The sequence below is a fragment of the Priapulus caudatus genome, unplaced genomic scaffold, assembly GCF_000485595.1.
Source record: "Priapulus caudatus unplaced genomic scaffold, Priapulus_caudatus-5.0.1 Scaffold28, whole genome shotgun sequence".
NCBI lineage: Eukaryota > Metazoa > Priapulida > Priapulimorpha > Priapulimorphida > Priapulidae > Priapulus > Priapulus caudatus.
In genome coordinates, this window is record NW_014577089.1 from 4,787 (window position 1) to 18,863 (window position 14,077).

The window sequence follows — 14,077 nt, forward strand, 5'->3', positions numbered from 1 at the left end:
AATTACCAACTGAATGAACCGTTGGTCGATGAACATGTAAGTCATTTGCATAAGCAGGGTGCGAAATTAACGGGAGTCCGGAGTCAAATACTCCCTGATTTACTGCCGGACTCCCTGATTTGACATATGCAGGACTCCCTGAAAATTCTGCTATACTAACTAGTTCGTTCCAGAGCACGGCCTCGCCGAATTACCGTATTTTTTCAGCAAATGTCCAAAGAAAATTTGGCAGACGTGCAACCGCATGAATCTTCAAAATAAGCACATGCATTATTGTTAATATCTTTAATTTTGAACTTCAGACTGGGGACTCCCTCATTTTGCCGCGGACTCCCTCTTTTTGAGGGCAGGGAGTCCGTTGAACTCCCTTGTTCGAAAGTTATTTTCTACCCCTGCATATGTATCGTACATTGACCTTTGCATAAATAAATAGACAGCACTAGGAATCACACAATAAAACTTTTTATGGCAAGAGGCAAGTGCTGCATTGAATCTAATTGGAAATTAGAGTGCACTACGGCAAGTTAGGACGGCAGGCAACTGGAACCTGCTGTCACTGCCATGGCAAAATTCTAGCTCTATTCTCATGGGCTGGAAAAATATGTTACGATAATAGAAACGTTAAGTGTAGGGCGAGTATAGCATTGATAAATCTGCTCTTATTTTAAGACTACATTTTCCAGGCAATCAATAATTTTATTGCATGCATTTATTGCATAATGTGTATATATACATGATGTAACATACAATAAAGTATTAAACCAGGAACCCATTCATCCTTGGCATGCTCCTGTATACATGCATGCATAAGTACAGTACACTAGGAAGGGATCTATCTGCGCATATATTATAATTGCAGCCTCGTCCACCAGCAGGACCAATCACTATGGCTGATATTAAAAACAAAGACAGCTCAGAGAATAGTGAAGAGACACTTGCCAGGTTGAAGGGTCTGTGTTCAGGAGAGATCGGGAAATACAACGGATATACAAGTTTGAAAAGGTGATCTTAGAGATCAGTGTCCATTAATCGCTATTTTGATGTTGGTGGTGCAAACAGGGAACTTGGATTATTTTTATCTAATTTTTGATAGTTCATTTTTTACATTTCAAGCATTTTTTAGAAACGATTTATAATTTTTCTTACGCAATCAGTCAATCGATGTAATGTTAGGCAATACTTTCTGGTGATCGTTACAGTGTTGTGAAATCATTCCAAGCAATGGCAATCAGTGCTAAGCGGGTAGCCAAAGTTGTACCAGCACGCATCTTCTCAGTGGCTATCCATCCATCTGAACAACAAACACTTGTTTGTGCTGGAGACAAGTGGGGTCACGTTGGCCTCTGGGATGTGGTATGTGTCGGGATTAAGTAATTTTAATGTGAGTAATAACAGTTGATCCCAGAGTCGTTATAATGATGGTTTTTTCTGAATGCTCAAATACAGGTACGTAGTTATTTAAATTATGCATATATATCATATGACATATTGTAGCATTAATGCAAAGCTTCTTTATATGTGTATTACAATATAGAATGTATTTGGCATGATATGTCTGCAAACTGTATTAAGTAACTACAGTTACACCTGTGTTAGCTGGCGGCATTGTATTAAACTCCTCTATGGAACAGTCCCCTCTCTTTATAGGACGTTTTTGATACGTTGGTGGAATCCACCTTTATAGAATGGATACTTGACAATATAAAGCACTTTTTGGGTTGGTTTTGGGAGTGACCCTTATGTAAGGGTTTGGCTTTTTTATACTAAATTACTGTAATTATTATAATAAACTATTATATAACAATATTAACTGTATTGCTCTAATACAGATTAAAAATGAACTAACAGACTGGATATGATATAGAAGGAACAATTGAATAGTATGCATACATATCTAATCTAATTGCAATCACTACACAATCACATCATGACACATGTATAGTAATATTTAACATCTGTATGGGCATCAGTGTTGCTAAATGTATTTATTTTGAACATGTAGGGTTCAAGTCTAGGCAGTAATGGTGTGCATCTATATGAACCCCATTCAAGGCCAATCTCCTCAATAAAGTTTAATCCTCAAGATACTGGACACCTATATTCTGCAAGTTATGATGGAACAGTGAGATATGCTGATCTTGCTAAAGGAGTGTTTAATGAGGTACTCACATAAAATAGAGGCAAATCAACAAACGGGATTAAAATAATGTAATTAGTATATGCATTTATTATTTGCAAATAATCAGTTTATGCTGAAATGATTACTTCTTATTCAAATGAAGCATTATAGGATTCGATTTGATAATTTTACATGTCCCTTGGTGAGTTGTGTGATTTATTTGTATGTTCCAGGCATATGTCACTGATGAAGAGGATGACATAATGTGCAGAGATATAGACTTTTCGTCAGCTGATACCTTTGTTGTTGCTCTTGGAACCGGAGAATTTTGTTTGGTCGATAGCAGAACACAAGGGTAAGTGGCGAATAATTGTATTTCGAGGTAACATCAAACAGTTTGAAACCTGCCTGCCTATGTATTTTGTTTATTGTGAATACTACACATAGTTTGTATCTCATAGGTATAAAGCCGAGAAAACCTATGTAGCACACAGCAAGGGCTTGAGGACTATCTCTGTGCATCCAGTTGACAAGCATTACGTCTTAACATGTTCAGTGGATGGGTAATAATTCATCTCTTTGTGTCCACAAAATGTGTAATTCCACATAGGAATGTAACATTTATAGAAATGTCGTGGGTATTATTTAATTGTGTCATTTTATGCACATGATTAAGTTAATTTACTGCCAATTACTAACATATACATGACCAACTGCTTGCTCTCATGTAACTAAGTTGAACTATTTATTTATTCTCATCGAGATTGTAAGCTAAAATCATAACCAGTCTGCCTCCTAATTCACGAGCTTTGCTCTTTTTTCCATCAGTAATAGACTTGGAACATCCATAATTGCTATTAAGCAGCAAGCGGAACCTTGAAAGAGCTTCGAATGCAGGATGCAATTATTATCTTATACCTCCGAAATTTTAGTATGATATATAAACTATAAAGCAATATCTGGCTTAGTTTAGTATGGTAGGGAAAAGCAACTGGTCATGTTTTGTCAAGTGAGCAATGTAGATTGGTAGTAAGGTAGCATATTACCAAAACTATATAAGTAATAAATATTATGAGAGTATTAAAGCTGTAAATTGGTTTTACATTTTTAAATGTGTCATAGTCATATTCCAGCCATCGTTACTTCTAGTACGCATGGTTATAAATCTGCATATATTTTTTTTAAATATGAATCTTTCATAGTTTTGCAAAGGTATGGGATTTACGTCATATGGGGAAGAAGCCCAACTGCATCGCCTCCCTTCCTCATCCAAGGTCTGTTAGCTCTGCATGTTATTCACCAATTACGGGAAAACAAATTCTGACTACCTGCTTGGATAACAGACTCCGAATATATGACACTTCACATTTGGAGGATTCACAGAAAAAGTCACCACTTCTACATTCCATCAGGTAAATGAATGCCTTCATTGCAAAGTTTGAAGAAGATACTCATCCTTTATGTGTCTGTTGCCTGTCATAATGTTTACATATAGTTTGTACATAAAGCATGGTAGAAATCTATATTTTGGAAGAATAATTTCAATGGCGCATGCAGCTGCTAAATCGGTGCAGTTATGGCCGTGCTGCTCATCTATATTGGGCATAATTAGAAAGTAACTCAACCATTTGTTTTGCTACTTTTCAGCCACAACAACTACACTGGTCGCTGGTTAACAAGATTTCAGGCTGTGTGGCATCCAAGCCGGGACGACATGTTCATTGTTGGTAGCATGGATCGTCCGAGAAGGGTATGTGAATTCTTTACTAGATGATTGTCTTATTAAAGCTGGGTTTACACTATCGATTTTTGTCAGCAAATCGTGCCGATTTCAAGCGACTCCAACTTTGCCCCCGACTTGACCCAAATAGAAGTTGGTGTTGAGCTGTTGTTTACACTATCGATTTTTGTCAGCAAATCGTACCGATTAATTTCTTAACGCTAACTTAACTTACCGCTCTATCCAAGCTCACGAGCTATCTTCTCACACGCTACCCTCTTCTTATCACGATTCTTGTACTCTACTACTTCTACTTCTACTACGCCGCGAATCAACGCGCCACAAACATTCGTTTTTCTCAAATAAATCTATAAATGCCATGGTTTTGTCCGTGTTGTTGGGCGCCGCCATTTTGACTAGGTATCACGTGAAAGTTTTTAAGCCAATTAGATTTATCCAACTCGCCGATTTCACGAATCCGAATCGAGCAAAATAGAACACGTTCTATTTCGCCAACTCGTCGACTTGTCTCCGACTCCGACACCAACACAATCGAATTTCAGCCCATTGTGTTGGACGGTGATTGTGTTGCACTTGAAATCGGTACGATTTGCTGACAAAAATCGATAGTGTAAACCCAGCTTAATAGTCGATCGTCTGTTGGGTTTTGCATCACAATTGTTTACTTCACTTTGGTGCTACGTGTATGAAAGATGTCTTATCACAATTTTATGTATTGCTAACATTCACTAGCTTACTTCCTTCTTCATTCCACTGCCCATTGTATAGCTTTCAACATTTTTAAAAATCTTTACAGTTATCCAGTTTATTCATGGGCGTGGGGATTTTTTAAATGGTTTTATACTTCATTTGTTTCAGATTGAAGTGTTTGACAACCAGGGGGAGCTAGTGAATACTTTCTCTGATCAAGAGTACCTATGTTCAGTATGCTCTGTCAATGCTTTCCACCCAACAAGAAATGTGCTTGTTGGTGGAAACTCCAGTGGAAGGTTACATCTGTTCATGTAAAACACCTTACAGAAGTCTGTGGCTATATGTTGTAAATAATACTGATAACCAATGATTGAATTAATGGTGTAACTGAACTGTATGGAAACATCTGTGACAGTTATTTGGCAGAAATTTGTTGATTTGACCAAAATGTTGAAACAGTGGGTTAGATTATATTTTTTCACACTATAACCTCTACTTTAATATTGATTTTTTTATTGCAAGTCTCACAATTAACTGTGGGTTTAAATAACCATTGCTTAATTGACACATATATTATTGCTTAATTATAATTGCAGTGAAGCTATAGAATTTATACACTCTGATATAAGAGTATGGAAATGACTTGGTAACCAAAGTAAATAATAGTAAATGTAAGTGAAATATAATGTCTGCAACTTTCCTATTTGACAGATGTTTTTTACATGTGCAAGATTAATGGGCTTGTCAATAGCTAAATTATAGTTTTATATATTATAGCCTATTGTCTATAATTAAAGAAATAAAGCATTGTATATAGTATAGATCTTATTTTATAATATAGCTCTTTTCAAACTAAATACTTCAACCTTATTACTGATTTTTTACTGATTTTTGTTTTAATTTGTAATAGAAGTATAATTCAGTGCTGACCACAACAACAGGAACTTTCTGGTTTGTAGAAAATGAATCCATTGCACAGACTACATGTGTGTGTTTAGTTTGTAAGGTGTTTAGCCATCCTGCCCAATCTGCAGCAGTCTACCAGTCTCAGAGAGCATGGGTCATGGTGGTTGCTTCCTTTTACAGCTTGTCCTGAACACATATGGTAACTGATGTGCATACTGCAAAATTTCTCCTTTCCAGTAAACTCCAGCATTTTCTGTTTAAAATTTCACTAGCTACATTATATAAAAACTAAATTAGTAATAACAAAATATTATACAGGTACAACAATATACATAGCAATTGCTTTATTACTTTGTAATTTTGTTGACTTCCATCGGAACTAAATTTTAACTGTAAAGTGGTATATAGTAACGTCAATACAGTATATATACATCACTGGTTTCATATTTTGCAGTCATAATTATATCATAGAATGGGTGTCGAGCCATTCTTTTTTATGTCACTTTTAAGAGCATGCGTAAGATATTGTCTCTACGTATTTATAAGTGACAAAACTACACAATGAGAACTAGTTCAACATACCTCTACCTCATGTCTACCTCTACAATACTAGCTCATCATTATTTTATGGTTATATGCATTTATACTATGATACTCTATTTCCATTAAATCAAGAGCTAATGATACCCATCATTGGCTCTTGATTGAATGCACATCAATAACTATTCACCATCAACATGTGCTCGTGTACTCCGTTGCTTCTTCTTTGTTGGCTTAAACACAATACCAGATGTGGGCTCTTCAGTTAATTTACATTCTATCGTAGAAACATCACTTATGTTTACTGATGTTTCAAGGGAAGACATTTCAATGTGTGCCACCTCCTCAAGTGTACCATCTGAAGAGGTTTTTGTGGTCAGACCAGCTTTGGACTCTGCATCTAAGTTTACCTCTTGTTTGTCTTGTTGTTCAAAACTTTCCTGCAAGTAGTTTATTCCTACTGCATCACATGCAGCTCTACTTTCTGATGGTACAGGTTTGGGTTTGTGGTGCTTGGTTCGACCAACCACGCACTGTGGCATGATAATCTTCCCAGAGCCTTCAGATGTGATATTAGATGACGGTTCATTGTCCCCATAATCTGCACTACATTCGGTCAGTTTTCTCTTACTAAATGAATGTCCTCCAACTAGTTCACTTTTCGTGTGAGTATCAGGATTCTTTAATTTTCGTTGCTCTTCCAGAAAGCCAAGTGCAGCTGACGTATTTGTAGCTTCTGACATATCATTGTTAGAGACATCGGCTAAAGAGTAGCAAGTCCATTTCTTGGGCTCCTTTTTAAAACCCGGGGCATTTCGTGATCTAGGTGCCCTGCCATGTGGACTTAGAAATCCACTCGGCCCGGAGCTTCCTAGTTGAGGGAACTCTGGCTCTGGCTTCAACAGCGAGTCATCTTTTTCCCGTGACGATTCTACCTGCTTGTGTTTGTCTTCCAGTTCTTGAAGGCAGCCAAAGACATCAGTGGTACGTGACAAGAACTTGTCATCTGCTGAGGGCAAGCTGTATACCTTGGCTTCCTCTTGTTCTTCTTCTAGTTACAAAAGTGAAAAACTATATAAATGTGAGGAAACTGGGAGTATTAGTACAAGGTAAACATGGCAAGTAAAATATCAGGGCTCTCCCTAGGCCATTAATACATGTCGGAGCCTAGGTGCCTTCAAAGCTGAAGATAATTTGCAACACCGCACAAATCCTTACTCGCCTAATCGACATGCCATAATTTCCAGCTGTGTTTATTTTCAACAATGCCAGCACAGAAATGCTGTATTGACACATTATGCTTGGGACATGCGTAATTGACTCCAATTTGCTATTGGGGATGAGTTGCCAGATTGCCTAACATGAATGCCCCTTCTAAAATTCCTGGTGGATAAGCTTGAATATGGTGACTAGTTGAGTTATAAGTATGTAAACCACACACTCATCATAGTTGCAAAGGCTACATTTAGAACTATTGCACAAGAGACGAACTAGTAACTATTGCACAAGTGACAAGGTTACAATACCTCTAGCAGGCATCTTCAAGCCTCGACTTTATCCCCGAAATGCGTTCCTGGTGATATGGCTAGCTACAAGAACAACAGTCATGATTCACTTAAATATAAACTGCAGACAAATGCAGGCATAACAACACTTAAAATATTGTTCATTCTCTGCATAACATGGTTCGTTATCACACAATGTATGTGTGCACTAAAGAAAATTTAGGAGGGACATGACCTAGTCGGACCTGCCTAGTAAAGGGCCATGTACAACAGTCTGAACGTAGCATACATAATTGAACTAACGTGACAGCTTTTAATAATTTCCTTTGTGCTAGAATGTATAAAGCAAGTTGTCCTGTAAAGTTTCTTGTCGCTTAGAATGCAGGAAACTGTACTGGATCACACTTACATGCCATGTAATAGTTCAAATGAACCATTAACCAATAACCATCTGGGATGCTCGAAGTACTTATATCTGCATGTTATAGGCACTGCTTGAATACTGAGTAAAGGTCAAGACACACTAGAGTGACAACAACCAACCATAATGCTTTCCGACATTAAAGAAAAAAAGAAACTCTTGTTTCCAATCAGCTGTTGCACATGGGTGCATTAACGTCTAGAGAATAGTTTCTAACTTCCACCAACATAGTTGCATGCCACTTCACAAACAGCTAATCACAACTGTAAAAAATTTTCCATCAACATGTGACAAAAACATGTTGTAATGAAACTGAGCTGCTCAGCTGTCTACAGATCGCAATGGCATCTGTCAAACAGACCATTTTACGTTTAGGGATATTTGGTTTTATAAAATCTGGGGCATTTATTGTACAAGGCTGTCCAGCTAAAAGAACACTTATGACTATCCTGAGCACAGAACATTGAAATAAATGGTAATTAAGCCCATGTAACATTCAATAGTCCTGAATTTACAAACTTGAAATGTACACTATTTAGTAGTCTCGATAGACAAATGCTTTGATATAATGCCAGTCGTTATCGCCTGCGCCGTGGCCAAGTCCAGTTGCTGCTATGACGTTAAACTAGGGTTGGTTGATGTTGCTGCAGTGTTTTGGCGTTTGGTTTTTATGCTATTTTCTGAGATGGAGTGAGTGTAAACAACTCAATCGACATCACATGTGCTTAACTCAGTTCAACTAAAATCAGGGGATCGACTGACGGTGAATTTTAAGCCGAGGCAAACACATGGCGTCACCGTGCGACTAGCATTTCGGTTTCAAGTATTTAACTAGCATCGATTTGGATTGCCCATATTCCGATCAAAGTGCAGTTGCAATCTGGTTATTTTGTTCACATTGACATTTTCGGCAAGAACAAGGTTTTAGAATTAGCTGTAATAAAGATAATGGTTTACGGTAATACACACAGCCTGACACCTATCCAGTAGAAAATATGTTATCGGCACAAGTTTATGTTGGGAATCTGAGCAAACTGCAAGTGTTTGAAAACGGCCGTGATGTGACGTTTCTCGGAGCCGAGTTTATCAACAGTCACTGTCACTGACACTGTCAAAAGGCTGCCATCCTACACTGTCACTCACTGACGCTCATAGGGTCTATGTCCCCCAGGGTACTGCCGGAACTTTCCCCTGGGTACGGTCCGGTATACCAGAACGTACCGGTACCCTGGTAGTGGCAACTATCTGATGTGGTTAGGGTTAGGGAGTAGGCGTAGGCGTAGGTGACATATATGTACCTGAGGTAACTATCTGATGTGGTTAGGGTTAGGGAGTAGGCGTAGGCAACTCCCTAGACTCGTTAGTGGAGTAGGCGAGGTACGGTCCGGCATATTAGATAGTACCAGGGTACGTTCCGGCAGTACCCTGGGGGCATATATGAGTCGAAATATGCTAATGAGTAATTTTTTGTAACACGGATGTGAAAAAATGAAATTCTTTATTTCTATTTCAAACTTCCCAACTCAACTGGTATAAACATCAGTTAATCATAATCCAAACATGTAATGTCAACTTCCGAACTAGAAACATACAAAAATTGTTTTTCACAAGGTAGACAGCTTGTTCGCATGTTAGGACGTTGCGGACGTTATTGTTTTTACAGACAAAGTGGTGTTTTGTTTCAAGCTAATTTATTTTCAGGAAACCAACCCAGATGTCTGTGTTAGCAAAAGTAAACTGCTATTTAATAATCAATCAATCAACTGATGTTTTCAAACGTGAGTTTAGACATGTCGGTATCCTCTAAGGCCAACCACATTTTATGTCACCTGTTTGACAGACAACCTAACGTCCGGAACAGATGGTTTAAAATCAAAATTTGAAGAAGGTAGAGACGTTTTGTGAAATGTTTTATTACATTTACTGAGAGATGCTTACATGATGTGCTGTACCATAAAACATTTATGGGGAAATTTCAGCAGCTGTGCAGTAAATATATAGTTCTTTAAAAGGTGTCATGACATGTTACAAACTCACTCTGCAAACATGCATGGCTCCTTCTGAACTTCATCCTATAATTACTAGAAAAGTGGTAGGGAGAACAAACTCAAACTGTGCATGCTGTTTCTCTATGATCTAATGTGTAATGACAGACAATCCCAGACAATTCCATGAGGAATAAATATTATAATTCCCCAGGGGAATAAAACGGGTGCTAAATTACGCATTAGGATATTTCGACTCATATAGACCCTCTCAGCCTCACTGACACCGAGTCTGACACTGAACGAGATTGCCAACTAACATTAGTAAAAAAAGGCGAATTTTGTGATTCACCTACGACAAGTAACCCATATTATATATATTACTATTAGGCAAAGTTGTAACTTGTAACTACTCACACAAAACGTACTTACTAAGTTACTAGTAATAATACACTGTTACACACAAACAAAGTACTGTTTATCAATGTACTATGTAGCAGAGCAACATAGACTTCAACCATTACCGACCGGTAGTCGGCGCTAGTATCATGCGCGAAACGGCAGCGCCCTCTGTTCCTTGACAATAATCAAACAAATGGCGACTGAGTAAAAGCGAAAGTACTTTGCTGGAAAGTTAACGCTTTTTATATTAATCAGAGCATTATTCTGAGATAAAAGTGACGCAACAAAATGACTAATGAGCAAACGTCTAGTGTGCAGTTCACGCAATGGTTTCGTGGCCGTCAAGAAACCGTTGACTACAAATCCGCTAACGACTATGCCGTGGCCGTACGGCAGTGGATGTGGCAATGTCACATATGGAAGTTTTACACTATGTTCCCTTTTGGCATGCCACCGTCACCTCCACAAGGACTAGCCTCCAACGTTGGTTTATATGAAGAGACCAGAGATTCGCATGGTAACGTTGTTCAGCAACACTACCAGGGATTGCCGCTTGCAGGACTGCTGCTTCCATTCCCGCTAGGTGTGGGACAGCCACATGCACCAGGACTTCGTGCAGAAGCGGCTTACACAGCCACAACTAGCGCAGCAGCTCAACGTCCAGGTTTGTAAATTAAAGTGTGAGGTGTTTTGTGTAAGTGCATGGCAACTGTCAGACGGGTCACCGCCACTTGGTGTAGTCTAGCAGAAGTTTCCGTGCTGCACTTTTTTGCACACATGCTCGACAAATGACCATGCATATATGCAATGCCAATGACAATCTTATCATTAGTACATTACCATTTTTATTATTCATTTTACGTTGGTAGCTACATTCGTTGTGTGGTTTTCAAACACTCCACCTGTATGAATGTACATGTGAATTGTAAAACAATATTTTAATGTGCAAGCGATTTAATGTGTTCTTGTTTTCTACAGGGCGACAATACAGGATACCTCACGTGTGGAAACGTTTCTGCGCAGAGACAATCGATTTCTTGATTTTGTTCGTCCTCAAGGTCATCTTGACGCTCATAGCAGCCGAGGAGTTTGATCTAATGTACGTGCAATCATGTAAAGCCGTAATATACAACAACAGTCATTTGACTCTGAAACACCTAATTTCTTTGAGTTACCAACCAGCACCCATATGTTACATAGTATGATCCCACACATGGAAGGCCACACTCACATAGCAGACATGCACACAAGCACATGTATGGACATGCACATGCACACACACGCCCACACAAGCACACATAAACAAGCACACACACCTGCATACGCATGTGTGCACATGCGTGCCCACTCACATGTGGACACTTGCATGTTCCTGCTCATCTGATTTCTCTGTCACCCTGCTCTGCTTTTTTCCATGGAGGTCTTCAATGTGGCCTTATATGATAGATGAAAATATTGTTGTGTGTGAACCATATTTACTGAATTAAGTACTATTACATTTTTATGTGTTACATGGTTCATTCTACATGTCTGCACGGTTCCATGTCTTACTCACACTGTTTTTATTGTCCCACTTATCGGACCATGAATGGTTTAAATGTGAGACGATAGAGCATTGCCTAAACTCTAAAACAAAGGAAAATGCAAAGGGATATTATCTCTATTCCCAAGGATCTGAATCAATTCTAAGGTCTTTAGCATTTTTACAATAAACCAATAGTGTGAGTGTGTAACGTTGATCAATTAGTCACCTACAATAAGTTGGGAAAATACAATGTTCTGATTTCTCAATTTTTGGTCAATGAGCTGTTCTACTTTTGCACATTAAACCAAGCAGAAATGTGCAAGTGGTATGTTCTGACCATGATTTATATGCTGGTTTATAACACCACACTGCAAAGCATATATATCAGGAGTGTATAATAGGGAGGAGTGTGACATCAATAAACAAGGGAAATTCGTCATTTACTAGCCTTATAATACCTACGATTTACTACGCGTAACTCATCCAACTTGAGCTCAAATCGTACACAGTACATTCGCCTACCATCGTGCGAAATCCTTTCCTCGTAGACACCCGCAATCCGAAGATACAGCCTAAAACATACGACACGATTCTCCAATCTTTGGCCATTAATCAACCGTAGAGCGCGCCTATAATTCAAACAAAAGGCAGCTACTAACCACACTGTCCACGGCTTGCGCTCACGGCGAGGCACTGTGGCTCGCAGGGGGATTAGGCATCAACGCAACACTCGGCGAGATAACCTTTGACCCGGTACACAGCTACAATGTATGCCTTATGTCATACCGGCATGCCGGCAATACAGCTGGCATGCCCCCATACCACGCACGCACGCCAATCGCTATCAGCAGCAGATCGGATTGAAATCTCCCTGCGAGCCACAGCGCCTCGCCGTGAGCGCAAGCCGTGGACAGTGTGGTTAGTAGCTGCCTTTTGTTTGAATTATAGGCGCGCTATGCGGTGGATTATTGGCCAAAGAATATGGAGAATCGTGTCGTAGGTTTTAGGCTGTATCTTCGGATTGCGGGTGTCTACGAGGAAACGATTTGGTACGATGATGGGCGAATGTACTGTGTCCGATTTGAGCTCAAGTTGGATGAGTTACGCGTAGTAAATCGTAGGTATTATAAGGCTAGTAAATGACGAATTTCCCTTGTTTATTGATGTCACACTCCTCCCTATTATACACTCCTGATATATATGCAAACAAGTTTGGAGAAGTTAAGCCATTTATTAACTTTCTAACTTTCTGACTAAAAGCCAGTAGTGTAAATACACCATCATACTAGTGATTAAAAAAGAACGTTCTGGTTGGTTATTGCTTTCTTCATAGTCTTACTGGTCTTATCATAGTTACATGACAATAAGCCCTGACAAGTATTGTGCGTAGGATCTTTTGATCTACCTGAAAAGTAATTGTATGTGTTTATGATGTTTTGTCGCAACCACTGTTATCATCAGATATTCTGTATATGTTTACAGACAGCTGACAGAGTATGAGTGGGCAGACTTGACTGATTCAGACAACTTTGAAACAGCACTACGCTTCACTCAGGACCTGATGATTTTGGAGCTTATATATCGACTGTCATGTCTAGTGTATGAGGTAAGTAGCACTTGTGGCACTACTGAGTTTGCTTTAAATGTGTCAAATTCTCAAGCTGTTGAACGTCGAATGGTAGTGTCTTCTATATACAAGGTGGCTGTGGTGCCGTCACTGTTTACACACAGGGTATAGGAATTGCTTGCCTGTGCGAGTTGCTGCTATTACTGTATATGCCCACGTTTGCAATACATTGTGTCATTGTTGCTAATCTTATCTTCATCAATGCTTTTAGACTATATTTCTGCAAAGAGGGCTTACTTCGTCTGGTGGTTCAACTCCCGGTAAAAGGATGTTAGGGTTGAAGGTTGTGCTGTGTCGTGAAATTCAGGAACTTCCTGATGGGAGGGTTATCGTTGTCCCTGCTGACGACCTTGGATTTGGCTGGTATGTACATTGCTGACTAATTTATCCAATGGAATAGAATTAGTGTATGTGAAAAATCATTAAACATTAGGTATGTTAGATAGAGCCTTGTATTATTTATGGTATGATATATAAATTTCCCATTACACGGAGACATACGCACACACGCACGCACGCACACACACACACACACACACACACACACACACACACACACACACACACACACACACACACACACACACACACACACACACACACACACACACAC

At 39.0% G+C, this 14,077-nt stretch overlaps 3 protein-coding genes across 6 annotated transcripts in view; 2 read left to right on the forward strand and 1 right to left on the reverse strand.

Moving 5' to 3' along the window:
- The window catches only part of LOC106815004 (WD repeat-containing protein 76-like), a gene marked incomplete at its 5' end in the record, with an annotated part of 8,495 nt that extends 3,077 nt beyond the window's left edge, over positions 1 to 5,418 (forward strand). Inside the window, 8 exons of the mRNA XM_014819410.1 lie at positions 860 to 1,002; positions 1,200 to 1,353; positions 2,003 to 2,161; positions 2,353 to 2,474; positions 2,581 to 2,682; positions 3,322 to 3,531; positions 3,767 to 3,869; positions 4,719 to 5,418. Of these exons, the coding sequence (XP_014674896.1) occupies positions 860 to 1,002; positions 1,200 to 1,353; positions 2,003 to 2,161; positions 2,353 to 2,474; positions 2,581 to 2,682; positions 3,322 to 3,531; positions 3,767 to 3,869; positions 4,719 to 4,868 (1,143 nt within the window). The remainder of the gene's footprint in view (positions 1 to 859; positions 1,003 to 1,199; positions 1,354 to 2,002; positions 2,162 to 2,352; positions 2,475 to 2,580; positions 2,683 to 3,321; positions 3,532 to 3,766; positions 3,870 to 4,718) is intronic.
- A 370-nt stretch (positions 5,419 to 5,788) lies between these two features.
- LOC106815247 (protein TSSC4-like) lies at positions 5,789 to 10,440 on the reverse strand. Of its 4 annotated transcripts, none has more exons than XM_014819699.1 (3): positions 10,343 to 10,440; positions 7,526 to 7,588; positions 5,789 to 7,047 (listed from the first exon to the last, which is right to left on the reverse strand). In XM_014819699.1, the coding sequence occupies exons 2-3, from the start codon at positions 7,536 to 7,538 to the stop codon at positions 6,182 to 6,184; spliced, it is 879 nt and encodes a 292-aa protein (XP_014675185.1). In that variant the 5' UTR covers positions 7,539 to 7,588; positions 10,343 to 10,440; the 3' UTR covers positions 5,789 to 6,181. The 4 variants fall into 4 exon arrangements, with proteins under 4 accessions (XP_014675185.1, XP_014675170.1, XP_014675196.1 ...); XM_014819684.1 differs by having other exon boundaries at positions 5,789 to 7,050; positions 10,343 to 10,439; XM_014819710.1 differs by having other exon boundaries at positions 10,339 to 10,439.
- Positions 10,441 to 10,500: 60 nt separating this feature from the next.
- Positions 10,501 to 14,077, forward strand: part of LOC106815237 (protein FAM8A1-like) — a 5,639-nt gene continuing 2,062 nt past the window's right edge. Inside the window, exons 1-4 of the mRNA XM_014819673.1 lie at positions 10,501 to 10,976; positions 11,291 to 11,411; positions 13,320 to 13,443; positions 13,676 to 13,827. Coding sequence (XP_014675159.1) covers positions 10,601 to 10,976; positions 11,291 to 11,411; positions 13,320 to 13,443; positions 13,676 to 13,827 — 773 coding nt within the window. The 5' untranslated portion in view covers positions 10,501 to 10,600. The remainder of the gene's footprint in view (positions 10,977 to 11,290; positions 11,412 to 13,319; positions 13,444 to 13,675; positions 13,828 to 14,077) is intronic.